General features: G+C 32.9%; 2 protein-coding genes across 2 annotated transcripts; one reads left to right on the top strand and one right to left on the bottom strand.

Annotated features, from left to right (window-relative positions):
* Positions 1-4221: 4221 nt before the first annotated feature.
* Positions 4222-9354, top strand: LOC110096930 (tubby-like F-box protein 1). Its single transcript, XM_020823087.2, has 4 exons — positions 4222-4708; positions 4948-5035; positions 7880-8009; positions 8424-9354. Exons 1-4 carry the CDS (start codon positions 4361-4363, stop codon positions 9004-9006), a joined length of 1149 nt encoding a protein of 382 aa, XP_020678746.1. The 5' UTR covers positions 4222-4360; the 3' UTR covers positions 9007-9354.
* Positions 9355-15273: 5919 nt separating this feature from the next.
* Positions 15274-17596, bottom strand: LOC110096924 (multiprotein-bridging factor 1b). The gene is made up of 4 exons (XM_020823075.2): positions 17339-17596; positions 16484-16567; positions 15674-15756; positions 15274-15589 (listed from the first exon to the last, which is right to left on the bottom strand). Exons 1-4 carry the CDS (start codon positions 17478-17480, stop codon positions 15470-15472), a joined length of 429 nt encoding a protein of 142 aa, XP_020678734.1. The 5' UTR covers positions 17481-17596; the 3' UTR covers positions 15274-15469.
* Between the last annotated feature and the right edge of the window lie 1853 nt (positions 17597-19449).

The raw sequence follows: 19449 nt of genomic DNA, 5'->3' as shown, positions 1-19449 counted from the left end.
TATTAAAGTAATTTGCAAGTACATGCATAGCACTCGGTTTGAAATATTCTGCTTCAAAATTAAATAATAATAAATCAAACAAATCAATCCATTATTTAACTTTTAATTGCTTCACCTTTTCGTCAAATAAATAATTTCTACTACAACTAATCAAGTTTATTTTATTATGCAAATATATAATAAAATTACATTTAAGATTGATTTTGGAAAACAAATATATAATTTTGTTTTTTTTTAACTGTTATATTTTTTTTAGTTATACTTTTCTTATTATTGTTTTTGAAGAATTTTATATTAAGAAATAATTTCTTAATATTAATTATATAACTAAAATTACATTTTAATTTGGGTTAATTTTTTACTAATTTTGTTTTTTCAAATGTCATATTTTTATGATATAAAACAATCAAATTTATTAGAATATGATAACATAAATAAATTCCTCATCCTATTTTTTGAAAAAAAGATAAATTTATAATAGTATTTTTTTAATATTTTTTACATAACAATTCTACGCATATATTGAAATAATTGTGTTTGTAATTTTGTATAACTTATTCATATGGTAATGACTTACGAACAATGCAATAATATCTTTATATTTATACGTTAATGGCAAAATGGAAATTATTGGAAAGAAAACTAATGAAGGAAACAACACAAAGTCACAAATTGAAGTAGTCAAGCCTAACGGCCCTAACCTCACAAATTTAAGTATTTGTTCGTTTATCAAAGGGAATGCTCATCATTCGAGTAGGTAGGAAACTACTAATTAAGGTAAAAATTAAGAATAAATTCATTGAAAACATTATTTGTTAAAAATATTTTTTTTTTAAGAAATAGGTAAAATTTAATTTAATCATGAAGAGCTCTATTCTTTTCCAAAAAAGTTATTTTTCTCACAAAAGTTACGGTCATCCCGAACAAACCCTAAGGCGCTATTTGAAATTGCTTTTTGACCGCTTCTATAATAAGAAAAATTGTTTAGTAAAAAATAATGTGTTTGGAAGATATTTTTTTTTTTCAAAATTTTATCATTAAAGCTATTTTTGGAAAAACATTTTTGAAACTATGACTGAGAAAGAAGCTTTAAAAAGCAAAAAATATAAAGCTTAAACTGCCCCAAATAAAACGTAAATATACATATAATGAGTTTTTTTTATATAGAGTAAAAATTATACTCCAAATTATAATATATATTTCACATGTATATATCAGGATAATTCATAACCCTAAACCATGAAATTTTAGAGATCAGGATATAAATTTAGACTTCAATTGTGACGGCTTTCTTAATGTTTCTTAAAGTTGAAATTTTTGTACTATAAAGCTGCTTTAAGAAGCAATAAGAAAGCTGTCACAAACGAAACCTTAACGTTCTATGAAAAAATATATTGATATAAATAAAAATATATGAGATATAGGCGTCGTTTAGGACAACTTTGTTTCTGCTTCTTAAAGCAGCTTTCTAGAATTTTTATACTAAATAACTACTTTATGAAACAGTAAGAAAGCCGTCCCAAACAAAATCATAGAGAAATCTTATAACCTTAGAGAGGGCGTCTGGCCCCTCTCATACTCCCTTTTGAATCTATCTTTTCGCTCCCAAGGCCAACTTGATAACATCTCACTCACATATTTTCTCCCTCTTTCTCCTTTTCCAATAGAGAAAAGTGTCAAGTTTTACTAAATTGTTCATACACAGCAAATAATTGGTTTGGCCTATGGTACTTCGACAAATCCAAGGCATATTTGGTAGCCTGTTCAATCTTGCTTTCCAATGTCAAACAGAAGAGCCACTAACCCTTAGGCTATTTGGACTCCTTTGAGGTGGTTGAAGATGTGAAAGACAACGATAGTAGATCAACATATACCATCAAATTTAGGGTTGGCTTGTAGTCAAAATGGTTATCTTGTCGTTCTATTTCGGTTGTCATCAAAATCATATGAATATGGATGCAAAGTGTTCTTCTTCTCCAATGCAGATCTATGTTTCTTTTTTGATCATTATCGGTGCTTGGAACCACTCGGTATAGGATGACATTGAGCGTTCTGGTTGGTCTCTGAATCGTCCGGTGTCCGCACTGAAAAATTTCTCTACATCTTTGTGGAGGTGGATCGAGGATATGGCTTACGCCCCCACAACCTCTACTTGATGCAAGCTTCTACGTGACATGGTTTCTAATCTTTGTAAAATTTGATCGTCTACCTGTACTTTGCTTAAAAAGATATCATTTTCTTCAAAATTCTTACATTTTCACTTGAGACAGAGATCTGCATTGGAGAAGATGAACACTTTGCTTCGAAAAATAGAGAAAAAAAGATAGAGAAATATTGTTGTTGTTTTTTGGTGCCAAATTCCATCAATATGCCTTCCAATATTTATTATGGCTCCCAAAAAACTCTCATGAACCATTAAAATACTTGCATTGCACTTGAGGAGATAAATATGTTGATGCCAACATTGCAACATATAATCGGTCTTTCCCCATCAACCCTAATTTAAGGTTTCATCTGGAATAGCTCTTGTATTATTTTATAAAGCAGTTTTTTAATAATTTTTTTTATAAAAAAACTTTATACTGAAAAGCATCTTTCAAAAAGTAATACAAAAGCTGTTCCAAATGAAGACAAAATGTCTATAATTTCTTAAAATCTGTAGAATAATTTGATTGTCGAAAGTTTGAATTTTTTAAAAAAAGTTAATTAGTTATTCAATTTTTTAACATTAGAGTAAACTTGGAGCAATTTGATTTTGAATAGCTCCAAGTTTTATGCGATTTCAAAGTTTTAAGCCTCGTTTGATACAGCTCTCTTACTGCTTCTTGAAGTAGTTTTAAAAAAATAGTAAAAAAATCATCCCAAAAGAAACCTTAATCAGTCCTATGAACAATTCAAATCAATTATTTATGAAATTTGATTCAAAATTTTATAATATTTTATTTCATCTATTAAAATAAAATAATAGTTCTTAATACATACGTACATAAATATAATATATTTATATATATTACTTAGAAAAATTATTGAAATATACTTCCCTGTCAAAGGAACAATTATTAGGTCAGGTGACCTGACGTAGCTCTACATCCATACGCCAATAACATGTCGCCACGTGCTCTAACTTTTTACAGCGCGGCCCGACGACCCGACACGGACCGGAACCCCGGGATTGCTATGTTCACGTATTGCTAGGTATTGCTCGGTATTGCTTGACAATAATGAGAAATACCGCTCTGTGAAGACGAATACCAAGCAATACCGAGAAAATACCGAGCAATACCTAGAAAAACTCGGTATTGCTCGGTATTGGTCTTCACATAATAATATTTCTTATTATTGTCGAGCAAAATCGACCAATATCTAGTGATACCGAGCAATATCTAGCAAGATCGGGTCGTCATGGATTCAAAATATGCATGTGCGACATACCCACTATTTGTCGGGTCGGATCCAAGGTATTGTGCATGCTACGTGGCACTATATTAGTGGTGACCGAACGTTCTGGCAAAGACGGTAATTCAGAGACAAAAAAAATTAAAAGAAGCGCGTTGCCGAATGATGCAGTCAACAGTGGATAGAAGCTTGACAAGCGTCACCATCGCTAATCACCTTAAATATAATTACTAATTAGTGTTTACCTAATTATAATTAACAGTCCATTTAGTGCCCAACGAAAAGACCACGAAAATTAAAAAAAACACCCGACGCACCTACCCTTACCACTTCTCCAGGGCACGTTTCTGGTCCCAATTGCGGGTCGCTCTACCGTCAAACACCTCTTATTCAACGTCCACTATTTTTTGCTTGACGAAAATTAGCCGTACTATAATAATATTGCGAAAATGGAAAATATCAAAAAGGAATTATTTTATAATTTATATTTAATCGGTTATATGTTGGGGGGATGTTTTATTCAACTTTTTTGTAATTATTAATTATATTTGAATATCATATTATTTTGTTACTTTATCATAAATTTATAACAAAAAATATTTATTACTATATTATTACGAATTAAGTCATATATTAATATTATTTAAATAAATAAATAAATATTTTGTTGGGTTCGTGTGGATATTCGGACTAAATTTTTTATGATAAAAATATTTAAAATTATAATTATTTCAATTTCGGCAATATTAATTTATATTTTCTTTTTAATATATATATATAATATGGCAAATAATGTAATTTATGTGATCTTTTTAAAAGCCCGGTGCATTCGCGTGCGTTTACATCTCCGCTCTCTTGTCTGAGGAAGGACTCAGGCGGAAGAGAGAGAAAGGAGAGATCGAGAGAGAGAGAGAGAGTAAAGCTTGAAGCGACCGATCGATCGATCTGTGTGAGAGAGAAGAAGATGTCGAGGTCGAGGGGGTTTCTTTGTAGTTTTTCGGGGTCTTCGATTGATCTATTTGGGGAGCAGCGGAGGCGGCTGCGTGATGAGGTGGAGGCGGCGATAGAGCCGGAGAGAGGGGAGGATGCTGCCTCCGATGCGGGGATGGAGGAAAACCGGTGGTCGAGGATGCTTCCGGAGCTTATGGCGGATATAATAGGGAGGGTGGAGTCGAGCGAGGACCGGTGGCCTCTGCGGAAGAACGTAGTTTCCTGCGCTTGTGTGTGCCGGAGGTGGAGGGAGATCACTACCGGAATGGTCGGATCTACTCGGGAAACTGGAAAGATCACCTTTCCTTCCTCTCTTAAGCAGGTGGGTTCTAGGCTGTGTAAATTAGGGTGAATTTGGTTTTGTTTGGACATGAATTTTCACTCTTGGTGTTTGTGGGTTGAAAATATTGGGTGAGCTCTGATTTTCTGTTTCGAATTGGTGTGAGATTCGTTTCTGTGCATTTTAGATGCGCGGATCTGTCCTTTTAGCTGATGTCTTCTGGTTTTAGTTTTATATGTATGGAATTTACTAAATTTGGCGTGATTTTAATTCGAATGCAGCCGGGGCCGAGTGAATTGCCTATCCAGTGCTTTATTAAGAGGAACAAGAAGAACTCGACGTTCTATCTCTATCTTAGTCTCACCCAGAGTAAGTAAATTGCCGCAACTGGCTTGCTTTTTTGTAACTTTTTTTCTTTCTGAAAATAATTGGTCTTACTGATCGACTAGGATTTTCTTTGCTTAATCTTGCGTATGTTTGTTGTCAAGTACTATTCTTCGATTAATATTCAGTAGGTTCCCAAGCAATTCTCTACCTTGTAAACCGACAAATTAAAGCTCTCGCTTTGCACCTTTCAACTTGAATTATTATCTTAATTTCGGAATTTCTGTTACTCCTTGGAACTCCTGACATGATAAAAGGAACCCCAATCTATCTAGCAGCACGTTTTGAATGCATTTACCTTTCTCAGGCTTTTGCGATCCTTCGACTGTGACCTTACCTCAGCTAATGTATGTTTTCATTGTCTATTTAAGCTGTTAAACAGGAGTTTTTACTCTTTTTTTGTGTATATTTTCTTTTAGAGATGGCACCATCCAGTTGTTAGAATATTTCATCCTCACTCCGGTTGTTATAAGTAGCTTTGTTGTGGCATAAAAGATTAGATGATTGATTAAAAGATCCATAATTAATTAAGCATCTGTTAAAGATAAGATTTAAAACTAAGATTTTGTATGATTTGTAAAATTATCAGAGGGCTCGAATTAGGTAATAAAGAGGCTTGTATTTACTCTTGTTTAGATATGCACCTGCTGGAGCCTAAAGAAATGCAGAAATGTTGGAGACAAAGAACAATTTGTACTCCAAATATTCTTATGTTCTAGCATATGTTATTTCCTTAGGTGCTGTTTGGGTTTACCTTTATTTTTTTATTTTGTTTTAGTTATGTTTTGCCATTAAGTGAATCGTTTTTAGTATCTTAAAATATATATATATTGTATTTAATAACGAATAAGTTGATTTATGAGGTGATGGTAGAGTTGCCCGGTAGGGCAGCGATAATCACCTGCGAGCAACAACAGCAACCGACGAGGTGATAATAGCGGCTTTGGCTTGCTTTGCGTTAATAATTATTTTTAAAAATACTCAAAATTATTTTGAATGTTTTTAAATACAACTTGTTTTTTTTTAAATAAAAAATTAAAATAGTTAAAAATCACTTAACAAACAAATTATTAAGAATAAAAACGGAACAATTCCTTATTGAAGTATGGAGTCACCTAATATTATTTTGCTCATTAGGAGCTTTGTAGTTGTAATCTTGCTAATTGCCCCAAATTTAGGGAGATTGATATCTCTTATAAATGAAGAATATGGTAGATCTACTGCCAACTTTCACCCTAACCAGTTGAATGCTTGCCAGCCTTGATCAATAGAACCTAAGCTGTTCTTTGAGCATGCTAATTATGGAAAATCAAAGCATTTAATATGTCCTAAGATTTCCCATGCAATGTTGCCTTGACTTCCGCCTTGTTGAATTATTTAAAGCATCAATGGCGTTTCCTGTTGAACAATACCTCATCACCATTGATTAAAGATGTGTAATGATCTTCAGAAACTATTGTTTTACTAATTTTTTTAGCTTCTTTTGCTTCCTGAGGCTCTTTTTAAAAATTTTACCAAGGATTGACTTAGCTTGGATTTACAATTCTGATACCCGACTGACTTTGACTTGGACTCATGCTCAGAAGTTGTCTTGTTATGGTATAATAACTTTTATTCAGTGATTTTGGCTTTCTTGGAATGTATTAGTTGCTTCTCTTTCTGTTTGTCTTTCCATTTCACAGATCTTATGATATATGTACTACATTCATGTACAAGTTTTCCAATTGTTGACATAGTTTTAAACTTGTCTCTTCTTTTGTATGTTTGGGTTTTTATCTTGCTTTTTTTAGGAATAGTTTGAGACATCTTATATTTTAATTATGCATCTTGAGAGACATTATTTCCCTTTGATGGTGAGAACCTGCAAAATGAAATTTTGCCAAGCCTGGTCTATTAGCTGGTCACTATGCATTTTGGCAGTTTATTTTTCTTGTATTTTTTCTCTACACCCCATGACACTTCCTATTTTCTCAGACTAATTCTATATTGAATGAAAAAGATGGCCTCATTTTTTACCAAAAGAGTGAAATTACTCTTAATTCTTAAATTGGTTTTATTTTTCATAAAAAAATGACAAATGTAAGGACAAAATAGTCATTTTCACTGCTTACACCAAAATTTGGCTTATATTTTTCTTCCAATAATAAAGCAAAGCATTCTTTTCTTTAAAAGTAGGTAGAATGCTCTTTTAAAATAAATTAATTGCATAGGTGTCGATGTGTCAGGAGTTATCTCTAATGTGAATTCTTCTTGAAATTGATAACTTTGGAAACAATTAAAGTCTGCTTGAAATTAGAAATCAAGAGTGTAGGAGTTTTTTATCCTAACATCCTTCCATGTAATAAAAATCCTCTACTGCAATAAATGAACTTATTAATTCTTTGAGAAAATTATGTGCCAAATATTACAAATAGTATGTGTTTAATGTTTCGAGCCTGCTTGAATCATATTTCTTGTTATACATCTTCAACTTCCATTTAAAAAATATATCGGAATTGAATTTTGAGACAAAATCTGAGTGCTTTATAATTTTTGGGGTATTCATATGTGCCTCAAACCAATTATTATTGAGATTTTTGCATAAATAAATGAATGGAAGAATGCAATTTCTACACCTAGACCCTTTGTTTTTTAGTGTTATCTTAGCTTCCGAAAAGAATTTTTCCTCTTTCAACTCCTACATTTAAATCAAATTATTCTTATGCCATACGGCTTTGGTTACAGATTCTAAGTATTTTTCTTTTCTTTTTTTAAATGAATCCACATTGCTAAGATAACTATTTTTCTTGCTTTAAGTATTACAGTTGGCTAACGAACATATTATTGCAGCTTTTATGGACAAAGGGAAGTTTCTATTGGCAGCACGGAGGGTCAGACGTGGGTATCATACTGAATATACCATCTCCCTTGATGCTGATGATCTCTCTCAGGGAAGCAAGGCCTACATGGGAAAGTTGAGGTGAGGCTTCTTATATTCTGTTTCAATTTTATTCACAAAAATTAGCTCGCATCACATATTTCTCTCTGATTGTAGTCTCAGTTTATTAAGCTTTGCTCATAAGTCTCCTTGAGCTTTGTACTATTCAGTGGGCATCTCATATTTTTATTGTTCCACCACTGGTTCGATTTATGCGCATTTTGTGTTGGAAAACTGAAATCCTAGACACATTTTTGTGCTAAGATGATGTGGTTCATAGATATAGGAATTCACTTGGTAGAGAAGTATGGGCATAGGACATGTCCTTTTATTGATGCTAAGTTTACTTTGCCTTTTTGCTCTTTGCCTTCGGTTTCACAAGTGAATACCTAATGACTAAATATGAAATGTTAAAATGCTATCCAAATTTATACAATTCCATCTTTCATTTACCAGATCAAATTTCCTGGGCACAAAGTTCATGCTATATGACAGCAGACCACCATACGACGGTGCGAAGCCTTCAAACAGCCGAGCAAGCCGTCGACTGGCTAGCAAGAGAATCAGCCCCCAGGTTGGGACTGGAAACTTTGAGATCGGCCAGGTTACATACAAATTCAACCTTCTCAAATCAAGAGGACCAAGAAGGATGCTATGCACACTACATTGTCCAGCAGGAGGAAAACCAGCAGCAGCAGCAGCAGAAGGCCACCACAGCCCGACGAAGACCGCCATGGGCGGAACGGCGAGCTCCATTGTTCTCAAGAACAAATCTCCGAGGTGGCATGAACATCTCCAATGTTGGTGTTTAAATTTCCACGGCCGTGTGACCGTTGCATCGGTGAAGAATTTCCAGCTAGTTGCAGCTGCAGATCCAAACCAGGCTGGAGGAGGAGCCTTGGAGGAAGACACAGTGCTTCTCCAGTTTGGAAAGGTTGGGGATGACTTATTCACCATGGATTACAGAGAACCACTCTCTGCATTCCAGGCTTTTGCCATCTGCCTTTCAAGCTTTGGAACTAAGTTAGCTTGCGAATAACCTGATACACTTGATTCTTGTTCTGTATTACTTTCTGGTAGCTATTAAAACAAGAAGGGCCTTTTGGGTTCTTCTGATTCCCAGCTTTTCTCCAGCTTGCTTAGTTCTCAAACTGAGTTCAGTTGCCATCTTCACTGCACTTCCTGAGATCATGCTAAGCCTTATGTATCTAACTTGATCTTCTACTATTGGCTCTCATATTTTCCAATGTGTTTAAGCATTTTTAATGGCCGATTGAACACTGGTAGAATCTCAGGTAGTCATTAAGGTGTGGCTCTTCTTAAATTATCATGTAATGATGTGTATTATAGAAATTTTATCCTTTTCAAATTTGATGTAGTTCTATTATCTTTCTCTTTCAAAATCTTAGACTTCGTTGGGGACCGTTTTCTTTTTGCTTCTTAAAGTAGCTTTTTAGTATAAAAATTTTATTTGTTGTACTAGAAAACTGTTTTAAGAAGCACTAAGAAAGCTGTCTCAAACGAAGCAAATTATTTTGTGCGGGCGTCAAACGTCGTCCATAAATCAACCAGAATGCGCCACGTCACCTCCGCTCGATATCGTGCTTCGTATTATTGACGTGGCATATTTTGGTTGGTCTCCGGACAGTGAACTACAAAATAATCTCTCCTCAAACAAAGACTTAAGTTCGTCATTATAATTGAGATTTTATTTGGGACAATTTTTTAAAGCAGTTTTTTAGTAAAAAAATATTATTAGTTAAAAAATATTGATAAAAAATTATCCCAAATGAAACCTTCTCATTTGCTCACATGAAAACTTCATTAATGGAATACTATTTGTGCAGTTGCATTTCTCATGGAAGGAATTGGATAAAATATCTATAAATAAATATTTATTTTGTTTCTTATAACCAAAATTTTATTTATTGTCTTATATATTTTTATTATATAAATTTTGAAATACTCCATTAATATTTTTATAATGCTTTGATATTTTTTTATTAATTTTTAATAATATTTATAAAATTGGTCCACCTCGAAATAATTGGGCGAAGGCAGTTGACAAGTGCACCTAACTAACATGATGCGAGGGCATTAGCAAGTCAAAAGAAAGAGGAGATTAAGAAAATAATCGCAGAGATTAAGAAATTAATTATATAGTAATTAAATAATAAGTATGAGATCAGAGTTTGGCCCAAACATAAAAAAATATGTTCAAAAGCTGATTAATTAATATAATCCAAATCGTAACGTGTTGTTTCAGATTTAATTTTTTAGCCAAATTTTATTTATTTATTTATTTTTAACTTTGACTAAAGGTGGTGAAGGTGGCGTGCAAAATAGGAAATTTATGACATTTTAACGTTTAGGTTTATGCAAAACAAAAAATATATATATATTCTATTAATATTAAAATAATTATTTATTATTTTTATGAACATAAAAAATAAAATTTAAATTGTTTGTAAAAATAAATAAACTAATAAAAATTACTGATAAAAGTTAGGAGTCATAAAAGCTACATAAATAATTAAAATTTAATTAAAAAAAAAGGTTTGAAACAATTTATTTAATTTGTCGCTATCTTCCAATAAGAAAAGAAAGAAATATGAAGAAAAATTCTCTAAAAAGACAGCCTGCTTTGTGTTAGGGAGAGCCTACTGAAAAATTCAAATCTTAATACTTCAACTAGAAATTAGCATATTCAAATCAAATTTCAATAAAATTTTAAATAATTATTGAAATATTGTCATTGATAATCGACATAAAGGTTTCATTTGGGACGGCTTTCTTACTGTTTCTTAAAGTAACTTTTTAATACAAAAGTTTATTTTTTGTACTAAAAAACTGTTTTAAGAAGCAATAAGAAAGCCGACTGTCACTTTCCTAGTGCTTTATAATGCAACTTTTTAGTCAATTTTTTTTATATTAAAAATTCTTGTACTAAAAAATTACTTCAAAAAATAATAAAAAAATTATCACAAATAAAGCCTAAGTCATATTTTTCTTATATTAACTAAAAAGATGTTTATAAAATATGCTCAACTTGAGGAGATTTTGTGTATTTTTTCAACTAGAAAAATCTCTAATCAATAAATATCTATTGAAAGAAGTAAGAAATTAGAATAAAAAGAAAATATTTAGATAATAAAGGGTTGAGAATTAATAAAGTGAAGATGGAGCATATGATATACGAATTTGAGTGGGCTAACAATTATTAATTAATTCTGATAAAAATAAAGTTATAGCTAAGTGATAAGTTTAAATATCTCAGATATTTGTAGAAAACTTGGTAAATAAATTAGAATATAACTTTCCTGGATAAGATCAAAGAAGAATAGAAAAATGCCTTAAGAGATCTTATATTATAAAAAAATAACAAAGAAAAATTTACATCCATATAACTAAATTCTTATATATTTATATATAATGACTATATAATTATATTCCCTTTCATAATACCTTATTTAGATATCCACATTAAAATACATGCATAAAAAAGTATATTTCACTTTAAATAAATTAATATGTGATATTTTTTATGATTTAGAAATTAGGATGTTAAATCAAGAAATATAATGATTTAGGTATCAAATTTAAAAGAATACAATCACATATATGTAAAACTCCTATATAGGGGTGTCAATTTTGAGTCACGAGTCGGGTTCGGGTTAAACCCGGAATTCACCAGACACTATTCATGTTCCAATCAACCCGACCCTTTTTTTGCAAACGGGTCGATTTTTGGGACACGAATCCGACCCACTTCGGGTTAGGTTCAACCCAACCCTATATGGATTTACGCAATTTGGTTGAAGAGCGAGAGAAGTTAGCAACAACGGTTCAGACCTGACTTGACGCGGACATTTACCTGTCGACAAACTACTAAGGCAACGACTGGCGACCCTATGAGTGGATCTGCGTCGCGGACTTGCGGTGCGTGGGAGACTGGGAGTGAGACGCCGAGACACTGGATGACCCGGACCCGACTACTTGACCAGACGACCTCACAACCTTATGCGGCTATGTGTGCTACAGCTATGCCCTATAAGCATCCGAGCGATATGCGAGATTACCTAAGCAGAAGGCTAGATGGACGCGACGGCTGACGCGAACGCGACTGCTTGACCCAAAGATTGGATGTACACGATGGGATGGACAAAGAACGGGAAACAGATTGTCGCAATCAAACCGAGTTGATTTCGAATTTCCGGGTCAACCCGAACGAAACCTGTTTTTACAAACGGGTTGAAAACTCTAACCCAAATCCAACCCGTTTCAAGTTCAGGTTGACCCAAACCTGAAATTTCTATGTCGAATTTCAGTCGGGATTTCGGGTCATGTCCAATATTGACACCCCTACTCACTCTATATAAAATTATAGTTATACAACCAATTTTTCTTATATTAATATAGGGAAGTGAAAAAATAAATCTTTGAAATAAATATATGAAATAATTGGACAGCTGAATTACAAAACACTGAAATTAAGGGATTTGACAGAGTTGCATATGGAAAAGGGTGTTGAAAAACTAGAAAAAATATATTTAAGCTTGGTATATAAAAATATTTAACCTAAAAAATTATGTAAAAATTTATTCAAAAACAACAACAACAACAAATAAATAAACAATTAATTAAACTCCATCTTAAAAAAAAAAAAGAATAAATCTTGAAAATGAAATAAGCCACAAGCTTTGCATCTCCACCTACAAGAACAGAAGAAATCAGCAAAGGAATGAATATTTCAATCAATTATTCCATTTTTGACCGGCTTTAAGAAAATATTGGGAAACCAAAATGGGTATTTGAATCCAAATTGATAATGATTAGGAAGAGAGAATATAAGGCATTTTTTATGGTCCTATTTAAATTAAAATATGAATATAAACTATTTTTATCACATTTATTTTAACCACTAATTCTTTCTATATAAATTATTAATTATAAATTTTCATTTAAATCTAATAAAAATATCATTTCTAATAATTTTTAATCAAATTATTTATTTGAATGTCTTTTCATTTCTTAACATAAGCCAAATCTAAACATCCAATCTCCAAACGGGATTACCGAAAGATTGATATTTTATGTGATCAAAACATCTAAGACAATGCTCTCTAATTATTACAATCAACATATAATTTTTAGGGAATAATTTGTGCAATCCTTGCATATATGGATGATAATAATTTGGATAATTCATGGAAATTTTTATAGAACAAAAAAAAAACAACAAAAAAATGAAGAAAACAATCAATTTAATGATAAATTAAAAGGATAGTGATAATTATATAAATCTAATAAAAAATTGTTTTATTTACATATCTCAGAAGTCTAATCATAACCCTGATAAAATACCAAAAAGTTTAAAAATATTATGGACAATCTGAGCTACTTCCAAAACTTGAGGAAGCTAATGCCCCGCATACACAACTCTCCTTGGCCTATTGGTTGAGAGCTTAGGCTTCCAACTAAGAGGTTCAGATTCGAGTCTATGTGTATGCGTTGTGTGTGTGAGTTTGCCTTAAATGGCCTAAATGTCCCAAAAAAATGCCCCACATATCTTGAATATTTATAAAAGAAAGCTACAAAGGACAGAAAGCCATAACAATGGGTGAATTATTCTGTCCGGTCACCGGACGTCCAGACACCCAATCCAGGCGCGTCACGTCACCCGAATGCACTGGGTCCCGGTGCATTTTGGCGACGTGGCGCGTCTGGATTGGTGTCCGAACGAATCTGGACACCGGACGTAATAATTTGCCTAACAATGAGAGTAAAAAACTGCTCTCATATAGAGTAAAGCTCAATGACAATTGTGAATGCGCAAAGATTGAACACCAGCAATGTAGTTATTTTTCTTATGGAGTTATCCAACTGTTAGTGATTTCAAACTGAGGCGCTCCCATGGCGCTAAGATGCAAAAGGATATGCAAAGGCAGGGCAACATCTGCTCTCACACGAAGAAGTTCAGAGAAACAATGAAAGCACCATTTAATGCAAGGGACTATTTCGTATTGGAATTTAAGATGGAATTAAGATAAATCAAGCCAGAACTTTTCATGTAGGTAAATCTGACTGCCGATTAAAGCTTCATTTGGGACGGCTTTTTTACCGCTGCTTAAAGCAGCTTTTTAGTAAAAAATTGAAAAAAAATTACTAAAAATATGCTTCTTAAAAAGTCATCTCAAACAAAGCCTACATAACGACGTAAGCCGAAATCTCCACCCAATTTGTTAGTTTTCATCCTTATAGAGGTATGTATATTGCGGTTCTCGTCTGCAAGGACTATTTTCCCCCTCATCACAATCTCCATTGTATTCTTGTTGTTCTGTGATGCTCATCTCACCGAGATCTTGCCGCTTCTCTTCCACCAATTATATACTCAAATCGTAAATTATGAAGTAGATATCCAACCAATTTGCTAAAATTTAACCAAATTTAACAGATTTCATGTAAAACAGTTTTCAAGAGTTACTAAATCCAAGTTTATGAGATATACTAATATTACTTGACTTATCCTACTTATTAAAAAATAGCACCGAAGAGCAGGTTCAATGTAATACGCAGGAGAAATTGTTAGGTGCGGACACTGGACGAAGAGAACCGTCCGGTTTTCTCTCTATCTATAATAAAAGCGCAATTACGGTAGCAGCTGTGCTTTGATGGTGCTTTTACTGTAGACAGAGAGAAAACCGAACGGTTCTCTCCGTCCGGTGTCCGCACCTAATAATTTGCCAATACACGGTGGGAGGAAAGTGGTGAGGACAGTGACTGCACGATAAGAAGAACAAAAGGAGGTCAAGAAAGTGATGATGACAACAGACATAACAAAGACTCAAGTGTGCTTGCAACAAACTGTCGAAAAGGGGGCAAAAGGGTGATTCAAGGTCATTTGTGTTAACAAAAAAAGCTTGATTAATAGAATAGTATGACTAATATTATGTTATCAATAAAATTAATAACATAAATATTATATTATTTTAATAAAATTATGATGCACCAAAATCAAATCAAAGAATGATTGCTATTCTCTACCTTTCTAGCTAACTAGTAATAGAGTTAGGTATTACCTTCTAGCACCCCAAAATAATATCAGAATAGCGTTTGGCCATTACTATAGTCATGTGCATAAGATATTTTTGAACTTTTGCATCACTTTTTAGAGATACTTACAACATGTTTAGAGGAAAAAAAAAAACTTCTTCGAAAATCCCACAAGTTTCATCCACGTAGAATAACATTTGACAGTGTTCTGACAATAATTGCTCAGAAATGACATACCACATAGCAATCCCAATTTAGCAGGCACGTTAAGCGAAACAGATGCACATTAATCATGAAAGCCATCAACAGTCTAAAATTCACTTACAAGGTAATACAAGAACACATGCAAGGGTTGACTAACATAAGCAGCACAGGAACTAACGGCACAATAACTCAATACATAGTTTCAAATAATGCCTTCATGATCTGTAAGACATACTAGCTTAAAATTATTTTTTACCCCGCAGTTTCACTCCAAGGACTCTTTCCAGTTTGTTGATGATCTGTTGATTTGGGATTGCCTTCCCGGACTCGTACTCTTGAATCACCTGGGGCTTCTCATTGATCAACTGAAAAGGAAAAAGGAAAGGCCAATGTAAGCATGGAAGTTCAGAGTACAAGCAATCAAGAAGCAGTTTAGTAGAATTACTTGCCTGTGCAAGCTGCGACTGGTTTAGTTTCTTATCTATTCGAGCTTGAATGATATTCTTCTTCAGCTCAGCCGGAACCTTATCATCTTTTATTTTATAAACACATAAATTTATGTTAAAAGAAAAGGGAATGCTTAAATAATAAGCATAGGAATATTGAGGATAAAGCAATATCTTGCAAACTGAATGTGCATTTAACGGTAGGTCCTTGAGAGATACAAAAAAGAAGAAGACAAATATCATACACTGACCATGAATTACAAAACCAAAACATCATTAAAGCCATTAGCTGAACACAAGCATCATATGCTTCAACAGTATTGCCTTTCAAGGTGCAAGGCATACAAGTTAGGGTTGGCATTTAGTGCTTTTAAGGAAAGATGATTGGGGAATGCTCATAGATTTTTTATTTCCTACACTGAATAAATACATACACGCAGATAATTATTAAAATAAAAATAAAAAAGCATAAAAGGGCAAAAAAATCAATCCCAAAAGTTGCTGCAGGTAGAATGGATAGCATGGAATGGGGAGTGGGATGATCCCCTATTCCCCTTGCATTTCATGTGCACAAATTGGTCTTTCCAATAGGTAGCTCTACGCCTCTAGACAAATAATCTAGCCAAGCCAAAGAAGGTAGCCTACTCTTCTTAACAGTATATCTTGTTTGACCCAAGTGTAAATTGGTACTCACTTCCAAACGAAAACCCAACAAAAAAATTTTATACAAGTTAAAGATACACAAATGTTTCAATAGGAATAGTTGGAGATAAAGATACAGATTAAAATTAAAAATACATCAAATCAACTTACGAGAAAGGTTTTCTGTTTCTTCATCAAGCTTTCTTGTATTCAATGTTGTGCTACTTGAAGCTGCTTTGTTGCTGCCAGCATTAGCTACAAAATAACATAAAACAGTCAAGGGTCAGAGATGAAGCTTGCAGAACTTGTAAAAGAAGTGAAATATTCATCATATCAGCTCACTGGACATGCATGGCAAACACAATTTAAAAAGCCAAAAAAAAAAAAGCATCCTATTAGACAAAACAAGCATCATATTACTTGCAAAAAAAACCCAATAGATTGGACGCAAAATTTCACATGGCGCACCATCAGATGCCAAGAAAAAACAATAGCAATTGAGTCATTTAGTTAACTGGGACATCTACCATGGATAATTGCGAACAGCAAAAAATCTTGATGAAAACATGAAGACTAAAATGGTAACAGAGTACATGGACGGAGAGAAATATGGAATTCCTCAGTAAGCATATCAAATTCAGTACATGCCCGGTTGAGAAAAATCATCCAAAAGGCCTTTGGCAAAAAAGAAAAAAAATCATAACCTTTCTAGCCACAAACCAAGTCAACTATGGATTATATGATGATAAATCCATAATCGTACAATTCATCATCTCCCAACTCACGCAAATCAGAATCAGTTAGTCAAACATTACAAAAAAACCATAGTTCCGTCCATCCAGCTACTGTAAGATAAATTTTCTAACGATTCAAATAAACCGACGACTGATCATGATAACGATTCAAAATCGGTTTGTGATATGCGACATAACAACAGGAAAGAATCAATCGAATCAACAGAAACGGGCAAAAGCCCTCTAGAACAGCAAAGAAGCGAGTAGAAGAAGCGATGGTAAAACAACTTACACTTCTTCAAGGTCTCGATCTCCGCGCCCATCCGCCGGGCAGCGTTGACAGCCTTCTCGTCCTTCTTAGCAGCTGCGTTTGGAGCTTTCTTGCGGATCACGACGGGCTCCCAGTCCTGCGTAATCGGACCAATCCCAGCCATCGAATCTTTCTTGCGAAGGAGTAAAGGAATCGGATTTCTGGTTAGGGTTTTCGAGGAGAAATGCCAGCTTCTTCCGCGCAGAGAAGATAGATCCTGAAGTATAGTTCTGATTTGTGCTTTTTAATATTCTTCTTCATTATTATAATTACCAATTAATCTTATCCAAAAAAAAGGGAAAGATAAACGAGCTATTTGATAAATATAATTAAATATAAAATTCGAAATTTATTAATAATTATTCAAAATTTAATTAATTTAAAATTAAAATTGATGGGCTTTCATTGAAGAAGTCGTTCAAAATAAATTATATTTGATCTGTTGGTATATATGTATAATATTTAATAATACATAATTAAATATATATTTTTTGAAAATAGAAACCATTAAAAAAAAGTTTAATTTGAAAAGTCAAAATTAGTCGTATAATAAATATTGTTATAAATACAATAATATTGTTAATGCTAGAAAATTTCAAAATTTGAGTTAAGTAGAGTGAGTGTTGATCTCTCAACGTTGTACAAAATTTTGATAAAAATAGTAAGATAAAAAAAAAATTATATGAAAAATTTTGAAATGGAAAAAACAATGAGGTCTAAAATTTTATTATATATTAGAAGATACAAAATTTATTTCTTCCTCATGCTTGAAGAAAAAGAAAATTATTTGAAAATGAGATGTCTGATTTCTTTTATAAGGGTTAACATAAATCAAGTGTCCACATAGGAACGATTAACTCCGAATAGCAGGGCTTGATTTCATCAATAGAAATTATAGAAAACAAATGTTCACAAACAGACGACTATACCCAACATCAGGGTTAAATCTAATCAAAAGTTTGTAGATAGCAGCAATTACTGATAGATTGTCGAAGACAATACTGACTGTCATTGACAATAGCTGGTGGTGATCGTCGTTGACAATAGCTAAAAACTACAAGAGAACTCTTTAATTCTTTCCTTTCTTCCTCCCTCTCACATGGAGAATGGGGCTTTACTTATAGGTTTTTTGGGATGAGTATTTTAATAATTTGAATCAAAATCTAAAACACTTTATTGCACGGTCATTATTGATTTTCTTAATCATGAATTTTTTTTCAGAATTTAAGTGCCTTAAAGATTTCATAATTGAGTGATCTTAAGCTCGTTGGATTTATCTCTTCAAGCTACTTGCTTTAACTATACACATGTCAAATTTAGAATTCAAATTATCAATCTTTTAATTTCAAAAACTTCTAATTTAAACATTACCATGAGATACGAGCAGATCATATGATTTTTCTGAAGTTATATCAAGTATAAAATAAAAAAATAAGAGAATCAAACTTTTAAATTTTAAATTATAATATTTCTCTCATACTTTTTAGAAAGAGAATTTTGATATTACTTGCCTCATAAAACTTGAAATTGGAAAAATATGTATGTTATTTATCTTCTTAGAAAAATACTTTAATTTCATCCCAAAATACCATCTCTTTATTATGTATATTACCAACAAGCACTAAGTTTTCTAGCATGACTACCAACTTCCTCAATTTAGGCATGAAATCTAACCATGATTCATTATTTTTTAGTCAACTACAACAAATGCCACAAGGTCAATGACGCCGGAGCTGAGATGCTTAACCAAGTTAATTTCAAGCTAGATTAATTCCCTAGTAGTTTGTATGGATGTATAGGAGTATTTCTTTCTTATGTATTGTGTAGCCTATTATATTGCTTCCTTTGGCTATAATTATATAGTCATTGCTTGTAATAGGGAGATTGGAAAAATGAATAATATTTGAGTAGTTTTACTCTTTTTGGGTTTCTGTATAATGAAGGATTTCAGGTGGTGATCCCTCTCCCAAGAAGGAGTTCTTGGAGTTTTCCGGCGACCGCCACAGGATCGTCGACGAGGATTCGTCGAGCCCCCTCCAGTCTGGTGTCAGTCAAAACAAGTATTCGAATTTTATCCACTATCACAGGTAAAT

Source organism: Dendrobium catenatum, unplaced genomic scaffold (genome assembly GCF_001605985.2).
Source record: "Dendrobium catenatum unplaced genomic scaffold, ASM160598v2 fragScaff_scaffold_133, whole genome shotgun sequence".
NCBI classification, from domain to species: domain Eukaryota; kingdom Viridiplantae; phylum Streptophyta; class Magnoliopsida; order Asparagales; family Orchidaceae; genus Dendrobium; species Dendrobium catenatum.
The sequence above is the reverse complement of the archived record's forward strand: the minus strand, read 5'-3'. Positions and strand labels throughout refer to the sequence as shown.

Excerpts from the sequence above, each read along its gene's own strand:
- LOC110096930 (XM_020823087.2), top strand. The coding sequence starts at position 4,361 with ATGTCGAGGTCGAGGGGGTTTCTTTGTAGTTTTTCGGGGTCTTCGATT. Across the intron at positions 4,709-4,947 it reads TTCCTTCCTCTCTTAAGCAG|CCGGGGCCGAGTGAATTGCC; the intron begins GTGGGTTCTAGG and ends ATTCGAATGCAG. Across the intron at positions 5,036-7,879 it reads CTATCTTAGTCTCACCCAGA|CTTTTATGGACAAAGGGAAG; the intron begins GTAAGTAAATTG and ends ATATTATTGCAG.
- LOC110096924 (XM_020823075.2), bottom strand. The coding sequence starts at position 17,480 with ATGGCTGGGATTGGTCCGATTACGCAGGACTGGGAGCCCGTCGTGATC. Across the intron at positions 16,568-17,338 it reads GATCGAGACCTTGAAGAAGT|CTAATGCTGGCAGCAACAAA; the intron begins GTAAGTTGTTTT and ends GTTATTTTGTAG. Across the intron at positions 15,757-16,483 it reads AGAAACAGAAAACCTTTCTC|ATGATAAGGTTCCGGCTGAG; the intron begins GTAAGTTGATTT and ends ATAAAATAAAAG.